Source organism: Chlamydotis macqueenii, chromosome 14 (genome assembly GCF_036417535.1).
Source record: "Chlamydotis macqueenii isolate bChlMac1 chromosome 14, bChlMac1.mat, whole genome shotgun sequence".
NCBI classification, from domain to species: Eukaryota; Metazoa; Chordata; class Aves; order Otidiformes; family Otididae; genus Chlamydotis; species Chlamydotis macqueenii.
In genome coordinates, this window is record NC_141569.1 from 3,629,166 (window position 1) to 3,648,756 (window position 19,591).

Sequence of the window (19,591 nt, forward strand, 5' to 3'; positions counted from 1 at the left end):
TTTAACCCCACTTAGCAACCAAATACCATGCAGCTGCTCTCTCACCCTCCTCTCACCAGCAGGATGGGGGAGAGAATTGGAAAGAAAGGAAAACTTGTGGATTGAGATAAAAGCAATTTACTATGTCAGCAAAGGAAGATAATAATAATAATAATAATAATAATAATAATAATAATAATAATAATAATAATAATAATAATAATAATAATAAAATAGATAATAAGCTATCTCAGAATGATCCAGAGCAGAGAGAGAACGAGTGAGAGAGAAAGAGAGCTCCCCACTGGCCACCACCCACTTACATGCTGAACGTGATGTCCATGGTATGGAATACTTTCTTTGGCCAGTTTGGGTCAACTCTTCTGGCTATACCCCTCACAGCTTCTTGCTCCTGCACATTAGTAAAACCTGGGAAGCTGAAAAAGTCCTCCATCTCTTAGCAACAACTAATAACATCAGTGTATTATCAACATTCTTCACATACCAAATCCTGTACTAAATCCAAAACACAGCAGCTACTGGGAAGAAAATTAGTATCATCCCAGCCAAAACCAGGACAAGGAGAGCTCCCACCCACCTTCATCCTGCCTGACTCTAGATCTACTTAGGAATGTAAATCAGGATGTTGCTCCTACTGTAGGCCACAGAGAGAACTCAAGAGCAATTTAGCCCACTCAAGATCTGTGCTGGGCTTTAGACATGCCCAGTCTTTTGGCTTTAGGGAGCCTTGGGCAAGGCTGGTCCTTCAAATCTAGTTTGAGGTTAAGTGGGGGGAGTCAGACAACGTTCTCCCCTGTTCTCACCTGATTGCTGCTGTGCTGCAGTACATGGCATTTGTTGCTGCGTGCCCAGTGACCAGAGTGCTCAAGCAGGCTCCCAGAGGACCTGGTAGATAGGTGCCCAAACATAAGGAGTGAGATCTCTTCTTCTGAGAGAGTACAACTGCAGGTGTGAGGTGGGACCTGACCTGTGGAAGGGAGAGAACTGGCTAGTTCCCAGCACTGGCACAGCCGGACTATGAGGACTTATAGAATCATAAAGTCATAGAATGGTTTGGGTTGGAAGGGACCTTACAGGTCATCTAGTCCAACCCCCCTGTGGTGAGCAGGGTCTTCTGCAGACTTAGAGCCAAGAGGATCGCAAGGGAGCCCTGGGGCTTGCTTGATTCTGCTCGTTCTTTGGCACAGGGGTGAAGATGTGGTGACATCTCCTTTCACAAATGTGATCACCTTCTGCATCTCATATCACTTTGCTGTGAAGTTCCAGGACAAGTGGAGAAGTCTTCTTGGGAAGCTGGCAGGAATTTGCATGCCAGTCATTGTACACTGCTTCAGACAGACTAACCCAGGGGGCCATGAGGACACGTTCTTTCCCAGAGCTATCAATCCCAAATGATAAGATTGTTTTATGAGTGTGGGGCCTTCTGGCTTCATACTGCTTTGAAACAGTCTCCTGTGCAAACTCCAGCACCAATACTTGTATCCTGCCTCTCAAAACTCAGCCTGAACCTCTCCTCCCGAGCTGTCACAGTGCTCTTCCTGATCTTGCTGTATGTCATGCTTCTGAACATCCACGCCAGAGGCTTTACAGCATCTACCTCACAGCAGACGATGAAACAGTGCTGCAGGAAAAGCAATGAGTTCCGCCTGTAACATGTCCTGGAGTGAAACAGGATGTGCAATGCTTAGCAATATGCTTTACATTTGGTGGGGAGAAGGAAAAAGAATCGTATACGGCAAAGACTGAGTGTACTGAGATCATCTCCCACTGCTTGCCAGCATTCACTGGTTATTCTTGCACTTCTGCTACCTGAGCTGTGCAGATAGAGGAACTTAGAAGCACCCGTTCTGGCTTTAAAGGCATTCAAGAATCCTTAAAAAATGTGGCAGGGGAATGTTTTCTGGAGAAGCATTCAGAGATGAGTAGGACCAGAAGCTCGGTTGAGCTCTCCTGCTCCAGTTCCCAAGGGCATCCATTCGACATGCGAGCAAGGTGCTGTGATGAGAGAGTGGGACGGGAGCCACATGGAGTGGAAAGCAGGAATATTGTGGTAGGAGGAGGGGACACATCCAGAAATGGAAGAGGACTAGGTAAGAGAGAGCCTGGTGAGCATAGGACATCCTTATGGCCTCCTCTTTGTGTCTGGTCTGGTTTGGGAGAAGGAGGCTCTGCCTGGCCAGCAGCACAGCAGAGGGGTACACTGGGGGCCCACATCTCTCATTTTCAGATGTCTCAGGCTGGCAAATGCAATGCTAGGCTATGGGCACATTAAGACCCTTTGGAGGTCTTCCAGCAGCATTTCAAGCTAGGACAAAGTCCCCCTGGGTCTGGGATCATGTCTGTAGTGTCTTGCTGGGAGTTCGGGCTGGCCAGGAGGCAGCAGTCTGCTGTTCCTCTTGTACACAGTGTCTTCTTCCCTGATGAAAGGGCTGACTGCTCCCTCTTTAATTACAGTAACGAATTTAGCAAGTTGGTAGCAGAGGAGTATCTCAGCTTCTTTGACTTCACTGGCCTGACCCTTGACAAAGCACTCAGGTGAGCTGGTCTCTAGCACTCCCGCGTACGGCCTGGGCTGGACAGAGCAGAGCAGCGCGCTGGGCTTCTCCTCTGGGCTTCCTGACGCCATAGGAGCGATAGGAGCAGGGACTGGGGGGAGATCCAGATTGTCGTTTAATCTTTGCTTTCGTGTCACATTTGGCGCGAGGTGATGCCACCAAAAGTGGGCTTTGACAGGAGGGCTCACAACCTGCTTCCCCATGGTGGAGAGCAGGTTTCCCAGGAGTTCCATCCTGCACAAAATCAGGGCAAGTGGGAGCAACTTCATCCCTTAGGAGAGACAACCCCTCCTGGTGCCACCAAGCCAGAGGTGGGTCATATCTCAGCTGACAGCATGTTGCCCTGCACATCTCAGATCTGGCTCCATAGACACCCTTTGCATTGCACCTGCAGGGGCCCAGGGCTGCGGAGGCTGGGGGGAGGACAAAGGCCTTCCTAGCTGCTCTGAGGACCCCCTTTCCATTTCCCTCCTTAGCACTGATGCTGCTCAAAGGTTGATTGGTGACATCTTTTAAGTATCACTTCCTCTTTGCAGGACATTCTTGAAAGCATTCCCACTGATGGGAGAGACGCAAGAGCGGGAGCGGGTGCTGATTCACTTCTCCCGGCGATACTGCCAGTGCAACCCAGAAGAGAGCACATCCGAAGGTACTGCTTTCTTTCCCTGGCTCTAGTGTCCGTTGCACACTCACAATGCACGCGTGTCACAGAGCCTGAGCATAAAACTGGCCATCCAGAGCCAGTCCTGAACAGCACCCACTGGGCAAGCAAGGCTGCAGCTTCTCCCTTCCTCTGAGATCCTGCCCTACTGATTATCCCTGCCCTGAGAGGGTCTAGGTGCTGTACAGACACCCCCCCCCCCCACCTCCCCGAAGAGAGCCAGGTCAGGATCTGAGAGTCTGAGTGTGGGCTCCCAGGGAGCCTTCTCCTCTGAAGTGCACATGAGCTGTGCTGAAGACAAGCTCCTCAGCTGTAGCCTGGATCAGTGACCATGCTCTGCCCAGCACCAGAGGAGGTGGTGAGTCGTTCTCGGGAGCTGCAGATGACTGCAGCCATGGCTTGCAAAGTGGTTGCTGGCACTGGACAAATGAGTGACTGGTGCTAGTTCAGCCCAAGACCTTGTCCATTGAGTGGAAGAAGATGTTTCCATGCAGATTGAGGAATGCTGTTGGCTTGCCACGCACAGAAGTTGTGTTCCTTGCATCTACAAGTGCAAGGAAAAAACACAGCTGGGTAAAATTCTGGACTCACTCAAGTTGCAGATTTTGCTAGCTACTTTCAGCCACTCTGCGTTATGTTTATTTTAAGTAGATATAGTTTCTTCTGACATTTCAAAATGGGAAATGTCACTCCTAGTACATATGTGCACACACACATATCCAGACATCAGTATGCCCACGTTCACACTTACATGAATGCCTCTACACACCTGCGTAGAGGCATCTGGAAATGCCCCCTTGGGTGGAAATCAGGCTGCTGACCTGCTTTCAGCCAGCACCATGGCAATGCCAGTTATTCCTCCTCCACCTGCTTCAGAGTGCAGTATGCCAGTTGTGCTTGAGAGCTCCTGCTTGTCTCCATCTTGCAGGCTTCCCAAAGAGCGGCAGTGCCTAGTGTCACATGAAACCTCTAGTCCCTCTGCCAAGCTAACTGGACACATGCTATTCTCAAAACAGAATTACCTCTACTTTTATCAGGAGCATCTCAATAAAATATAGGTTTAGATTTAATTTCCCTGTGTTTGTGTGGTGTTCTCCCCTGCTGATCCAAAGGCAACCTTCCCTGGGAAGGGTCCTCCACCTGTAGATATTAAGCTGCAGGCTGAATTTTCAGCAGCAGTCCCCAGCTGAAATATCCCAAATGCCAAGTCCTGACCCCTCTTCGATGCTTCCCCCTGACCCCCAATTCTATTGGATCCACCTCCCACTACTACAGACAAGGGCCTTGGGACCCTTTCTCTCCTTCTGGTCCTCAGATGTCTAACATCCACTGTGGGGTGGATCCATGCACACACCAACTTGAACAGAGGCTGAGCTGGAGCACAGGGAGGGTCAGACCTCTGATTCCATCCCACACCCTTTGGAGAGGTGTGACTAGTCAAACAAAAGGCAAGCTTTGACATGTGACAACATGGGTTACAAAGCTGCTGATGGAGCCACACTACAGCAGCTGTTCAGAAGAGACATTAGATCCCAGTTCTGAACAGTCTGAGAGAAGGTGCTTGCTAACTCAAACACAAAGGAAGCCAGAAAGTTAAACTCTTCCATAACCACATGATCCTGAGTGGAGATGCCACTACTGCTGGTAGGACCTCTTTTGAAAATGAAATGTTACACATTCAGGGACAGGGTGAAAACATTAAAGAGTAAGGAAAACTGGATCTGAAACACATTACTGCTGCTGTCATGACTTTTTCATTAATATTCAGGGCCACAGCATTGCCTGTGACAGTGGCAGCACATTTCACCAGGCTGGGCAGGACCACTTTCTGCTGACCAAATGAGTCCCAAGAAGGGCAGAGCTGCACTTGGTACTGGAATTGAATGGGGCTTGAAAAATACAACTGTAATCCAAGTACTACTTGGAGTTGATGCAATGGAGAGAAGCAAAGTGGCTCCTTCAGGTCATATCTTTTGCAGATACTGCAAAAGTGTGCACATTTGAGAAAGCACTGTCATCAGGAAGCAGGTCCTTCTTGTTGCATTCAGCCTAAACTTGCAAAGGATGTTTCATGAAGATGTAATTTGAGCCATTGTGTATTATCTAGATTTCTAAAGAAAAGCTGTGATGGTCTATTGACATAGAGGTATGACAGAGTCAAGGTAGTTTTGTCTGCAGATGATCAGGCCGCTGGGAAGGTCTTACAGCCCTCTAAGACATTTTGGGGCATTGCTGCATGCTGATGCACTAAGTCCTCCACTGAGGAAGACATGGCTGTTGCAACACCAAGGGTGACTTCAGTCTGCATGATGAGGTGCTGCAAATGGTGGTGGCAGAAGCTCTGATTCGCTGACCACTGAGTAGCATGGCTAGTTTTTCTCCCAGAGAGTGGTGTCTTGGACACGTTATTACTGCTTTCCTGTACTAATGAAGCCATGAAAGAACTATATGGTTGTGTTGTGACACTATGTGAGCAGAGGGAAAAAAAAATACATCTGAGCCAAGCAAGAGAGAGAATAGCAGGTTTTGGGACATCAGCTCCACCCTGGGGCCATGTGGGACATGATTTACCTGACCAAAGTGATACAGCAAAGCCAGGTGAAGATGTCAGCCCAGAACCTCCCTCAGAGACTCCAAAATACACACAGGGGAGGTACATTGTCCTAAGCCCAAAGCTGCTTTTTGTGAAAGTGAAGGAAGTATCTTTCTTAGGAAGTGATTCTCTCTCGAAGAGGGATGTCCATTGCACCATGTCCCTGGGCCTGTGAGCCCTCATAGGGAAATATGTGATATTCCCACGAGAAACCTTCCCTTCCTCAGAGACTGTGGTTCTTCCAGGAAAGGGAGAAGCTCATGTGCTCAGTTGCCTTCACCCTGGGCTTGTGTATTTGGTTGCCTTTAGCTGGCAGTGTTTACAGCTAGGCCTCGAGCATGGGGTTCTCAGGGCTTGTGACTACTGCACATAAATGATGCCTTTGTTTAGTGTCTGACCGGGATGGGGATGGGCCACACTGGGCTCTCCATGCCTGCCCATCTATCCCCACAAGAAGGGACTAGTGCCACTTCCCTGGCCAAGCCTGGGGGTAAGTCACAGCCTGGCCCTGTGGAACCAATTCACAGAGCAGTATGCATGAGGGAAATAAGCCAGGAGCATCATATCACATCTGTCTTGCTCTGTGGAGCAGCCCACCTGTGTGAGCACACCAAGTAATGCCAAGAGCAGGGCCAAAGACCAAGGCTGTAGTATTTCTGTCCCTGCCTCCTCCCTGGTGCTCTCTAGCCCTTTTGTGAGGTCCTTGCAAGACCAGTTCATGTGCCAGAGTGCATTTGCATCCCTGTTGTGAGGTGGTGCATGGAAACTACTCTCTAGACCTTGAGCAGCTTCATGACACAGTAAGGTTTTGGAATAACAGCAAGCCACCACCACTACCTGGTACAGAAGAGGGTGCTGTGCTGTCTCAAGTGGAAGGAAAACTTCATGTGAGTTTTACTAAGTCAGCGAGCCAAAAATGCTGCACTTATTTGTAGTAATAGTGTTTGCTGAGCAGCTCCAAAGCTTACAGGCTGCCCAGGAATGATGACTAAAGACCTCAGGACAAACCCTTCAGGTGACTGTGATCAACTAGGGGGAAACTATCTAATTTACCAGGGTCTCTGCCCTGTTGTATAATGGCCCTGGCACAAAATGGATATGGAGGAAGTCTCAGCGGAAAGTCTGGTCTTTAGAAAGTCATTGACAAAACTGCTTTACCACCAATTCTCTGGTTATTGTTTCAGGAAAAGGTAAAGTTTGAGGGAAAAGAGGATATATATTTTTTTTAAACTATCTTACGCAGCTGAAGGAAACAGATGTTCTTTAAGGTTCCAAGACGTAGCAAGTAGCCTTGGTTTTGCAATAGGTGGGCTGTCAAGATAACAAACACCAAAACGGTGTGGGAAGGGGAGTAATCACAGCCATCTAACTGTTGTGTGTTTCAGATGGGATTCATACGCTCACCTGTGCCCTGATGCTGCTAAACACAGACCTTCATGGCCATGTAAGTAGAACCTGGAGATGCATTCTTCCTTTTTTTCCCTTCCCAGTATAGAAGTCTGTCCCCTTATGCAGGATGTGTTGCTGGAAAATTGAGAGAAGTTGGCAGAGAGTACTCTGACCAGCTCATGGGAAAATTGTTGGTGCCAGGCCCAGACCTGGGGACAGTCCTCTTAGTGTCACTCCACACTCAAGCCAAAGGCAGATCTGCTGACATCAGTTACCTCACACAGGCACAGGCAATCCAGCTTTCTTCCCAGGACCTGTTGCATGCATCAGCGCTGTCCCTGTGGCAGGAGCTCTCACGGAGAGAGAGCAAGCAGCAGCACCAATTGTGCTGCTATTTCTTGCAGTGCAGACACCTGAGAGTCCCCTCATCCCTGAAACTGATGCAAGAGAATAAATGGTTTCATACATGTGTAGATCTGATCTTTCCTTCCCAAAACATGAAGTAAGTCCCAGCTGCTCCTTTTCCTCAAGACGTAACAGACAGCCTCTGGACAAGGAGCAGGGTGAGCAGAGCTTAGTGCCTAAAGGTGTGGCTGGAAAACAGCAGAGGCTCTAAGAAGATTCTCACCACCTTTTAGAGGATCTTTCAGACAGCATAGGTTGGATTTGTTCCTAAAAAGTCAACAAGAGTGTTCCCAGTGCATAGAGAGGAGAGTGTAGTGGGAGGAAAAATAACAGCAGAGGGGAGATAGGACTGGGCATAGGGGACAGCACTGGGACACAGTGCACCCTTGAGAGCCCTGCCATGGCATACGTGTGGGAGAGTGCACGGACTCTGCTCCGTGCTGGAGAAGGCTGTAGGTACCGTTGACCCAGATCTCCTCCCTACTCTCCAGCCTTATGGTGCAGGCACAGAGCATGGCTGTGAGCCTCAGGGGGCTGTGCCCGCTCTCCAGGGGTAGAGGAGCTCCTCAAGTCTCAGGTCACTGAAGTACCTTCTTTCATAGCACCCCTGAGAGCTCAGACGTGGAGCCACAGCCTCCAAAGGGCTTGTGTGAGGATGGAGGGCACATGGGGGCAAAGGCTTGTTATGGCAGCAGTGAAACCTGCACCAGTTTTAGCCGTTTTTTCTGCCCCACAACCTGATGATTTCCAAGCTGTATTATCAGAGCCCTCTTCTGCCTCCAACTGGTAGCAATTTGCTGAACATCTGCAGAGGCTTGCCCTGATTTTCTCTTCATTAGCCTGTTAATGAGGGGACAGTAGGCCATATGCTAGCGCTTTTTTAAAATTTTTTTTTGCATACTGGTTTATAATCACCTTTGAGAGGTGCCTTTTTCTGTGGGAGTGGGAAGAGGACATTACATGAGTGCTCTTCACCCATGATAGCAAAGATGCGAAGGCCACCAGCTTCACCGCTGCCATCCTGACAGTCCACCTGGGAGACCCTCCCCATCACTACACCACAGATACTGCCTTCATGACAGTGGCAAGGTTTTGAACACAGCAGTCAATGAAGGGAATGAGTGGTCTCTGCAAGAGCATCCTTACCAGATGTATGCTGTGGCCTGCACGAAGTTGGCTACAGCTGCTGTGGCCTCATCCTTTGGGGAACGGGTAGTCTATGACCAGCATTACGTTGACTACTGGGTCCATTCCCACCCGTATGGCTGCCAGTAACATGTCTAGGCAAAGTATCTCTGCAGTATCTCTGAGATAGCAGTGAGACCAGCTTCTGGGAGGGTCTCATGCAGCATTCAACCTTCAGCTGAAATGGTTGGAGCCAAGAAAATATTTTAATGAAAGCATTTCCTGCAACAGCAAAAGCAGCATTGTGGCAGAAGGCAAACTATGCAACTTCATTCTAAAATAACCTTATTTGGTCTAGGATTTGAATTTAAAAACAAATAAAAAAATATGTATCTGGGAAGATAGAAATTATTGAAAAGGCCTCAAAAACCCTAAACCTCCAAAACCTTACCATTTCTATTTTTCATTGACATGCTGGCTAAGAGGCCTGGTAAGAAGACATGATCTCATGCTGTCTTGGTAATGAAAACTAGCTTTCTTTTGACCAGGTGTAGAAATGACTGAGCTTTCTTTGAAAAACCTTCTCTTTATTTTTCTGCATGTGTAACATTAATTTGTTCTCCTTCTCCTCCTTTTTTTTTTCTTTCTTCTGCTCCTGGAACCTCTCTTTCTGCTCTTTAACCCTTTACCAGGTGGTAAGTGCAGTCATTCTAGTGTTTTGCTTTAAAGCACTAGCATTTGACTTGTTTTTTCTGTGTTAAAAAAAAAAAAAAAAAGAAGGATTTTTGTTTGTCTGGATTCCTAAGTGGTTGTGCAGTGTCCTTCACTTCTTAGCAACCCATTAGAAGCTCATATGCGTCACATGAAATTCTCCTTGTGTAAAGAAACCTCCATAAACTGCAGCATACCTGGGATTGTGTGACTTGATCTCCTTTTTGTTAAAGATACTATCGTGATATTGCATATCACTTTTTATTTTATTTCCTTTTTTAATATTGTGTGTGTGTGTTTCAGTGTTTTACTGTGCATTGCCATGGAGCAGGAAATTCCTTTGGTTAGGAAAGGGTGTTCGAGATGTCTGTAAAGGGGCTGTTCCCTACAGCAGTGTCTCTATAAAGGGCTTGTTCACCATCCCAGCATCGACCATCTCATATCCTGAGTCCAGGCTTGAAAGTGATGAATGAGACTGGCTTTAAAACATGAGATTTGCACCTGACTACACTGTATTTTTGCCTTAGTACTGTTGATTTTCTACCACAGGTGCACTCAGACCCTGTTCAGAAAACTTACTGTCTTTAAAATGAGACACTCCACTTTCACAGAATTATGTGGAGTTAGCGCTTAAAAGTCAGCAGTCACCCACAAACAATGCAAGCCTTGTAATATAGTTCAGGTTGTTGCAACTTTCTACCATGCTCTGCTGTTGCTGTTTGAGCTCCAGGAGACCTTATGACAAAGTAAGTACTCCTCTCCTCCACCTCCATCTCTTGAAGACAAAGCTTTGGGATGTCTCCTTTTCTATGGTCAACATTATCCCTGCTTGTTCAGAACTGCTGCCCATGGAAGGACAAATCAACACCTCTGCATCACCAGCACTCATGGTTGCATTTTGGTACTTTAGTGAAGCCCAGCTTCTGGAGTCACATTGTAATGTTACAAGCTTTAGCTTTTGTTCAAAAATCAGATCAGCAGCTCTCTTGGCCATGGAACAAAGCTTGAAAATGGGATCCCTGGCAGCTCCTCACTCTACACGTCCATCACCATTAATCTATGGTCACTATTAAACCCTATGATATTCTCCTTAAGCCAAGCTTATGGTTTGGTGTTAGCGATGGTGCTGTGTTAGTAGCACTTGGAGAGCTGAAGAGCTCTGAGATATGAGCGGCCGCTGGTGTAATCTGCAGAGTGACTCCAGTCTGCCCACAGCAGCTTTGTGTGGGGTCATCGGTACCCAGTTTGTGAGTTTGCTCCCTGCAGCAGGGTGATCTTGTTTCTGCAGCCTAGAACACATCTACTACCAGATCCCTTGGTCCAGTTAGACCAAAGACCCTCACTTCATGTCGAAGCATAAATGTAGTTGTTTGGGGTTTTTCCCCTGAAGATGAGTATTTGGGAGAGGTCAAGAGAGCCTGAGTAAAAGCAGAGCCTGCTAGGGGCGTGACACTTGTGATGGGGAGCTCACAGGAGAGTTACTCCACTCACCACTTTGCAGCTCAGATGTTTATGCCCAGGGCCTCCAGCCCAGAAGCTCAAGAGGGTTAACACCTCACAAAAGGAGTGCTGGGGAGAGCACCTTAGACAGTCACCGTTCACGACCTCGGGCCCCCAGAAACCTGCATCTCCTCCTAGGTCTTTCACACGGCACCTGCTTTTGCTACTGGGCGCCCAGCTCCATGCTCACCTGCCCAGCCTCCTAGTGCTGGGACTTGGCAACAGCCAAGGAATACCAGGCTACAGCCCACGGTCTTCTGGAGGTGGGTAGAGCCATCCTGGACACTTCAGGAAATGGTCTGCAATCATCTTGGGTGAGTCAGCTCAGCAGAAAATGGCTGAGGCCCAGAGGAGGCAAGAACCCAACTGTGAACAGGGGAGTTACACTGGCTTGTAACAATGAGATGGCAGGATCAGCCCTGTCTGATCAATCTCATCCTTCCTAATTTATTCTTATGTGCTCTAACCACCATCATGTTCCTTGTCTGTCCCTTTCTCCATTGTCATACACTATCTGCACTCATCCACCTCTGTCCACCCATTCCCATACTGTCTCTACCCATTCATTCAAATACCATTCCTTCTCATCTATTTAATCCACTGTTCGCTCACTTGCTCTCCATCCAAGCACACCATGGTGCTGGCTGATTGTCTGCTAGTGATTTCTCATGCTGTGCTGCATGACCTGGAGCAAGCAAAGCTGGGATGAAGTTCTTTTCTGCCAGGGGGAATGTATCATGAATAGTAGCCACATGTGGCTGTGAAGCATCCTTGGTGGCTAGTTCTATTGCTGGTAAGTGATTGATACACCACAAAAAGTGCAAAATGCCCTCATCTGTGTTCCTAGCCAGAAATGAAGATACATCTTCCTACCCAGAGGTCCCAGTTCAGCAGGGGACATAGAGCATCTGCACACTGAGCTTTGAGGTGTGCAGATACATTCCCCTGAAGACAATGTCCACGTGATGATCTTGTTGAATCAGCAAAATGGTCTACTGTGTAAGAAGGCACCCCACTGTGCCCTCATAGTGGCCCTTTCCAGAGCTGTTCCTGGGATTCCCCACACTTGCTAAACACTCTTGCAGTGTGCAAAAGCTCAGGCAGTCCCTGGAGCTGGTGCTGTTGATAATGAGCCACTTGTGATCACAGAACTCTTTCTTTACAAGTGTTGATTAAGTGAAGCTGTAAAGTCCTTGTCCTGGAGTGGTGTTTTGTTTTCTCTATTCAGCTGTTGATTTGGAGGCACTTTCAGGGCTTTGGATCTAAGTGTCTGGCTCCTGCCCATTTCTCAAAGCAGCAAGCTGAAGTGTTAAGATGCTGTTGACTTGAGGTTGTATTGCATCTGAGCCACCCCAGCATCTTGTGCCCAGTCCTACTGACAGCCAGCCTGAATCCTGCCCCTGACTCTGCAGTGCTTCAACAACCTTGTCCAGCAAGCTGATTCACAGTATTAGCATCCTTGCTGGAGCTTTCTCATCACCTCTTCTGGTTGTCATAGAAAGGGTATATTTTCATCCTTCTCAACTGCTCAACAATTAGTTGCTTTTCCACAGGGTGGCTGCTGTCTCAGTTTGGGCTCAGAGATCTCCTTCTGCAAGAGAAAGAGACAGATCACAGAATAAAAGAGAAGCTGTCCTCTGGGATTAATATATGTCCTGGACACAATATGCGAGAAACCCCATGAAGGGCCTGTGAGGCTGATAACTTGTGCCACTTTCTCTCTCTGTACCACTCACTTCCTGAAATGTGTTGGCCCCTGCATTCCTTGCTGGATCACTGCAACAAGAGCTCTGCAGGCAAAAGGATCTGCGCTGTGCAGTCTGTTTTCCTGCCTCAGGGCAGGGGTAGAAGTAGTCATCCTCTCTCCGTGCAAAGTAATTCGGTGTCTCAAGGTCTCAGAAAATGTACCTCCCTCACCTCCAAACTCCTCCATGGAGGTGCATTACTGCATTTTTTAATGTACTTTCTCACCCTCCTTCTTTTCTCCATCCACACACAATCATGCTGCTGGCTTTTTTTTTCCTGTGAGTCACAGGCCAGCAAGTACACAAACCTCCCTTCCCTCTGCTGAAAAAAACCTAGCATCTCTGCAGGTTTCCCTACAGCTCTTCTGTAGGTAGGGCACCCACTGAGCACCAGCTGGCAGCAGCCTCAAGCTATGGGGTCCAGTTACGGGCATCAGCCGTGGGCTCCCCTGTGAGAAAGCAAAGATGGCTGGGGCTCGCACCGCACCATGTGTCCCCAGGCACTGCAGATTTATAACACTGCTTTACACCTCTTTTCCCTGATCTCTCAAGGATGCTAGCTCATCTGGAACAGGAGGCATAATTAAGAGTATCAGAGCTGCTCAAAGGCTCACTGGCTCCCTGCATAGCCAAAGAGTCTGTCTGCATCCACAGATGTCAACTATGGGGCTAATCCCAAGGCCTCGCTCTTTTCTCTTTTCTGGTGCTTTCACTTGAGGAGAAGCCTCCAGGTCATCTGTTGTGCATGTTTGTGGGCAGCAGCTTCTGGTGCCAGTCTCTTTCAAGAGGTTATTTTCTTGCACAGAGGACATACCTTGACATGCAGGGCATGTCCTATCTCATCTGCTGCAGCTTCATCCCCTCCCAGTCACCCATGAGGCCCTTCTTTCTCACTGAATCCTTAAGGAGGGTCCTGGCTCCACTCTTCTTGGCTGTCCTCCCAAGTCCTCCTAGATGGCCACCCTGTCGATACCTTGCTGCAAAGCCCACCCAGCGTCAGGATGCTGTTGGGATCCTTAGGACCATTGGTGTTAGCTCATGCTCTCCTATCACTAACTCCTTTGTCCACTCCATGTGATATCACCATGGGCATCTGTCTGGGGACTTACTCCAGGGTGTGAAGGCTGCAATATGACATGGCATTGGAGATGCCTGTCTTTCTTTTTTTGGTATCAGACTCCTTTTTCTGAACCCTGCAATTCCCACTGACTCCTCCACACCTCTGCTCCAGTCCTTTGGAGAGGGAGAATTGCAGGAAGAGCCTTGGAAAAAAGCTGCCTGCCTCCAGCTCCTCAACCCTTGCAGGCTGAGAAAGTGACTCACCTGGCTTCAGTGAGGGGTGAAGGTTTTGGGAAGATAGATTCCACAGCACCAAATAGTCTTAGCATTCTTTGGTGCTGAGTGTGTTCCAGGTTGTGAGATTCTCCCAATGTACGTGAAGTGCGCTCACAGGCCACAGCACTCAAGTTCATGCAGTACCCGTAGCTGGATCATCTCTCTTTGTAATGGCAACCAAAAATAACAGTTTCCATGAAGGAGAACTCATCGCCCAATGCTGGCGGTCTTCAGGTGCTGACACTGTATGCTCACACAATTTCACACATGGCTTGGAGATCCATCCACATGTTGCAATTTCAAGGCAGTCTGAGCACTTAGAATCATAGAATCATAGAATCATAGAACGGTTAGGGTTGGAAGGGACCTTCAAAGGTCATCTAGTCCAACCCCCCTGCAAGGAGCAGGGACATCCCCGACTAGATCAGGTTGCTCAGAGCTTCATCCAGCATGGCCTTGAACGTTTCCAGGGATGGGGCCTCCACCACCTTTCTGGGCAACCTGTTCCAGTGTTCTATAACTCTCATTGTGAAAAATTTTTTCCTAATATCCAATCTAAATCTACCCCCCACTATTTTAAAACCATTACTCCTTGTCCTATTGCAACAGGCCCTACTGAACAGCCTCTCCCCATCTTTCTTGTAGGCCCCCTTGAGGTACTGGAAGACTGCTATCAGGTCTCCCTGGAGCCTTCTCTTCCCCAGGCTGAACAGCCCCAACTCTCTCAGCCTGTCCTCATAAGAGAGCTGCTCCAGCCCTTTTATCATCTTCGTGGCCCTCCTCTGGACCTTCTCCAACTGGTCCATGTCCTTCTTGTGTTGGGGGCTCCAGAACTGGACACAGTGCTGCAGGTGGGGTCTCACCAGGGCAGAGTAGAGGGGCAGAATCCCCTCCCTCGACCTGCTGGCCACGCTTCTCTTGATGCAGCCCAGGATGCAGTTGGCCTTCTGGGCCACAAGGGCACGTTGCCAGCTCATGTTGAGCTTCTCATCCACCAGCACTCCCAAGTCCTTCTCCTCAGGGCTGCTCTCAATCCATTCTCTGCCCAGCCTGTATTTGTGCCTGGGATTGCCATGACCCAGGTGCAGGACCTTGCACTTGGCCTGGTTGAACTTCATGAGGTTGGCACAGGCCCACCTCTCCAGCCTGTCAAGGTGCCTCTGGATGGCATCCCTCCCTTCCAGCGTGTCAACGGCACCACACAACTTGGTGTCATTGGCGAACTTGCTGAGGATGCACTCTATCCCACTGTCCATGTCCCCGACAAAGATGTTGAACAGGGCCGGGCCCAATACGGACCCCTGAGGGACGCCACTCGTGACCGGTCTCCACATGGACATTGAGCCATTAACCACCACTCTCTGAGTGCGGCCATCCAGCCAGCTCCTTATCCACCGAGTGGTCCGTCCATCAAACCCATGTCTCTCTAGTTTAGAGAGAAGGATGTCGTGCGGGACAGTGTCAAAAGCTTTGCACAAGTCCAGGTAGATGACATCCGTTGCTCGTCCTTTGTCCGCCGATGCTGTCACCCTGTCATAGAAGGCCATCAAATTGGTCAGGCATGATCTGCCCTTGGTGAAGCCATGTTGGCTGTCGCCAATCACCTCCTTGCTCTCCATGTGCCTTAGCATGGTTTCCAGGAGAATCTGCTCCATCACCTTGCCAGGCACAGAGGTGAGGCTGACCGGCCTGGAGTTACCTGGGTCTTCCTTATTCCCCTTTTTAAAAATTGGGGTTATGTTCCCTCTCTTCCAGTCATCGGGGATCTCACCAGACCGCCACGTCTTCTCAAATACGATAGCCAGTGGCTTGGCAACTTCATCCGCCAGTTCCCTCAGGACCCGCGGATGGATCTCATCAGGTCCCATGGACTTGTGCACCTCTAAGTTCCTCAGATGATCCCGAACCTGCTCTTCGAGTACAATGGGCGGTTCTTCATCCTCGCAGTCCATGCTTGCACCTTCTACAGCTTGGGTGGTGGGACAAGAGCTCTTGTCGGTGAAGACTGAGGCAAAAAAGTTATCACTTATCGCTTATCCTGAGTTTTGAAGCACAGACCCTGCACCAGGACCAACCTAGAGACCAGAGATGAGATCACTTGGGAAGTTTGGAGCAAGACCTGGAGAGGTTATTTTCAGGTGTTTTATCTCCACCTTTAAAAAAAAAAAGGTCATTTGAAAAGTTTGGATGCTGGTATAAGCACATAAAGCAAAACGCACAATAAGAAATCAGAGCAAAAGATCTGCTTCCAGCTTTGAGCTCTTGGGGAAAACCCAGGCTTCACCACTACATGTAAAATTGTTCTTTAAAAGACATTGATTAAAGTCAAAACTCTCCAGAAGTTTAATGAGCTGCTCCTTTGCCTTACAGAATATTGGCAAAAAGATGTCGTGTCAACAGTTCATAGCAAACCTGGATGGGCTGAACGACGGGAAGGACTTTGCAAAGGATTTGCTGAAGGTAATGTGATATAAATAGACAGTGGAATACTGTCATTATTATTGTAGTGTCACCTAGTCCTGCTGGGACACTCTGAGCCCTTGAATCGGCATTTTCTAGTGCACAATTGTTTCATTAGAATTGTAACCCACGTGGATAGCTTCTGCCAACTTGCAGTGTGCCAAGCTGTTCCCTGGTGGTGTTTTATCCAGATTTGTGGCATATCTGCCCTCAGAGCGTACTGGGTGTCCCTCTCTCCCATGGTAGCTCTGTGATGCACCAGACAATGCACAGAACACGATAACTGCCCCCCAAAACATGACCATCTAGCACCGATACTTTTCTCTGCCTTCACGTCCATGTAACTAGATATAGTGCTCCAATACAGCTAGTTCATTACCATAGGAGATTGGTTAAACACCCCAAAGTGAGTGCGGTGTTTCTCCTTCCATGTGGTTTAACACCACCACCGTTGTCTGCACCTGCCGTAGGTCCAGCAACCTGATTTGGATTTTGCTGTATGGATGGAGGACCAGCACCACATCAGGGGCATCACAGGAACTTTAGACAACACTCCCCCTGCCTCCCAGCAGACCTCAGCCTACCCCACCTCTAAATATGATCAGGATCACCTTCACATTCTGCTTTCCTAGCCCATTCCTGCTCTTTCCCAGTGCCCCAGGGAAGCCACTGGAATTTTGCACAGAAGGAACTGGAAAAGCTGATCCCCACGGTCATTCATCCCTCCCCTGCTTCTCAGGTCAGCATCCAAGCCTGCATTGTCCCTTTCCCCTAGTCAAGACACTGCAGGTGTCTTGGCATATCCCAGAGAGTTCTACCATCTTTGTGTAGGCCAGGATTTACCCAGGACTAGGCACAGCAAGAATTAGTAAAAAATGTCACATATAGTCTTCTGAGCAAGGCTGGCTGCCAGACCCCTTTGCTGCTGACATGTCCGGTCCAATACCTTGCGTGGCACATAGACAAAAAAGGGTCTATCAGGACAGTAGTTGTCCTGCTCACTGGTGAATACTTCTCTAGGACAGTTCAGAAGGGAAGGTATCTCTCCAAGAGCACAGAAAGGATGTGGAGGAGATGATCTCCACAACCCAGACATGTCTTCCACAAGAGACACAGCTAATACCATGTTCTTGTTTCAGACACTATATAACTCCATCAAGAACGAGAAGCTGGAATGGGCCATGTAAGTATATGTCAAGCATTTGAGAGATAACATGTCTTTCAAAGTAGCTGACAGGTCTTGAATCATGTTTTTAGCCCCAGAAACTCCCAGAAAGTTTCCTGCCAAGCCCTTAAGCACTGAAGTCCCTCCTGTAGGCAAGGGGGGTTTGTTTATGGCTGAGACGCAAAATAAGGTGGGGAAGTTGGTGGCAGTTTGTGGACACAGGGTCCACAGGCATGTTCTAAAGGAAGGGAATGCCCTCTTTGTTTACTATTACACCTATAAAATGCTGGTCCCTCTCCAGGCGCTTCAGAGGTCTTTACACAAGGAGCTCAAGATCTGGGGTTATTTTGGTCACTGAGACTTTCCATCTCTCCAACATAGTTCCTTCTGGAGATAGTATCAGAGAATTGCTCAAGTGAGAAGGGACCTTGCGAGATCTCCAGTCCAGCTTCCTCCTCAAAGTATTGTCAGCATTGAATTCAGACCAAGATGCTCAGGGCTTCTGTGGATCCAGTGCTTACTTATTCTGAGTGACGTTTTTTTCTAATCTGTTTGAAACCTTTGTTGTTCTGACTTATGCCTGCTGTCTCTTGTCCTCTCCTGCCATACACCATAGTGAAGAGCTTGGCTTTGTCCTCTTGATAACCTTCTCACACATATTGGAAGGCTGCCATGAGGTCCCTCAGAGCCATCTCTTCTCTAGGTTGAACAAATCCAGTTCCTTCATTCGCTTCTTACATTGCAAGTGCTCCAGCCCCCAGCCATCTTGGTGGCCTTTGCTAAACTCTCTTCACTTTGTTGATGCCTTTTCCTGTATTGGGACCCAATACTGTGTGCTGTATCAGAATAAGATGCAATGAGTGCCGAGTGGAAGAGGATGATCACTTTTCTTAACCTCTTCACTGTGCACTGTTGCACAACAAAAATGCTCTTGACCTCCATTTCTGCCAGGACACACTGTCTGGCTCCTGTTCATCTTGCTGTTCACCAGGAGACCCAGGGCCTTTTCTGCAGAGCGGCTCCCCAGCCAGTCAGTCCTGGCTGACCCTTCCACAGGACCACTCCATCCCAGTGCAGTACTGGGGGCTGCATTTAGTGAGGCTCCGCTCCTCTCCTCTCCTCTCCTCTCCTCTCCTCTCCTCTCCTCTCCTCTCCTCTCCTCTCCTCTCCTCTCCTCTCCTCTCCTCTCCGAACCTCTCCGAACCTCTCCGAACCTCTCCGAACCTCTCCGAACCTCTCCGAACCTCTCCTCTCTGAACCTCTCCAAACCTCTCCCTCAGACCTCTTTTGTCTCCAGAGGGTCTTGTCACCAGACTGAGCAGGACCTTCTGGGCCATTAACTCCATCGCCTGCTGTCCTCCCCATATTATCCTGGCTAGAAAAGTATCTGGACATGGTTTGATGCCACCTCCCTCGCCTATCAGGGCCCGCTGTGCCCTGATAGCTGCAGTGCTTGCTGTGGGCTGGTGTCTCCTTTGGAAGGGACACAGCCAGCGAGTGGCCCTGGAAGGGGGGTGGTTTCGTAGCAGGTCACATAGCATCATCGATTTCCCTTTAAAAATAACCTTGCGTGGCATCTGCACGAGCAGAAAGCAGCAGTGCCAGCTCTGCAGCGGAGGCCAGGTTGGCGGGTGGACGTAGTCACGAGAGGGAGCTCTGTAGCTCCGCAGACGGTGCCGATGGGACATTTTATGTAAGAGGAGTTCAGCAGAAGTGCATCTGCTCACTGGATGCAGGCAGTGGTTACACAACGCCAGCCAGCACACGCTCCCCAGCTCAGGCACATCCAAGGGATGTCAGGCCCCTGGGGTCCCACTGCAGAGGTGCAGTTCCACCCTAGCCTCCTTCCTGCCCTCCTCCACCCGCTCCGCTTGTATCCTTGCACCCCCTCATTCACCCCACGCCAGTCTGGGACCTGCCTTGCTGCAGGGTGCCCTGCTTGGCTGC

General features: G+C 48.9%; 1 protein-coding gene across 7 annotated transcripts in view; it reads left to right on the forward strand.

Moving 5' to 3' along the window:
• Nucleotides 1–19,591, forward strand: part of PSD2 (pleckstrin and Sec7 domain containing 2) — a 91,939-nt gene that overhangs the window by 55,636 nt on the left and 16,712 nt on the right. For 5 of the 7 annotated variants that reach the window (XM_086758641.1, XM_086758635.1, XM_086758636.1 and 2 more), the window contains 5 exons: nucleotides 2,455–2,535; nucleotides 3,092–3,204; nucleotides 7,195–7,255; nucleotides 16,389–16,479; nucleotides 17,619–17,662. In XM_086758641.1, the coding sequence (XP_086614767.1) occupies nucleotides 2,455–2,535; nucleotides 3,092–3,204; nucleotides 7,195–7,255; nucleotides 16,389–16,479; nucleotides 17,619–17,662 (390 nt within the window). The remainder of the gene's footprint in view (nucleotides 1–2,454; nucleotides 2,536–3,091; nucleotides 3,205–7,194; nucleotides 7,256–16,388; nucleotides 16,480–17,618; nucleotides 17,663–19,591) is intronic. The other 2 variants (XM_086758638.1, XM_086758640.1) reach the window with 2 other exon arrangements.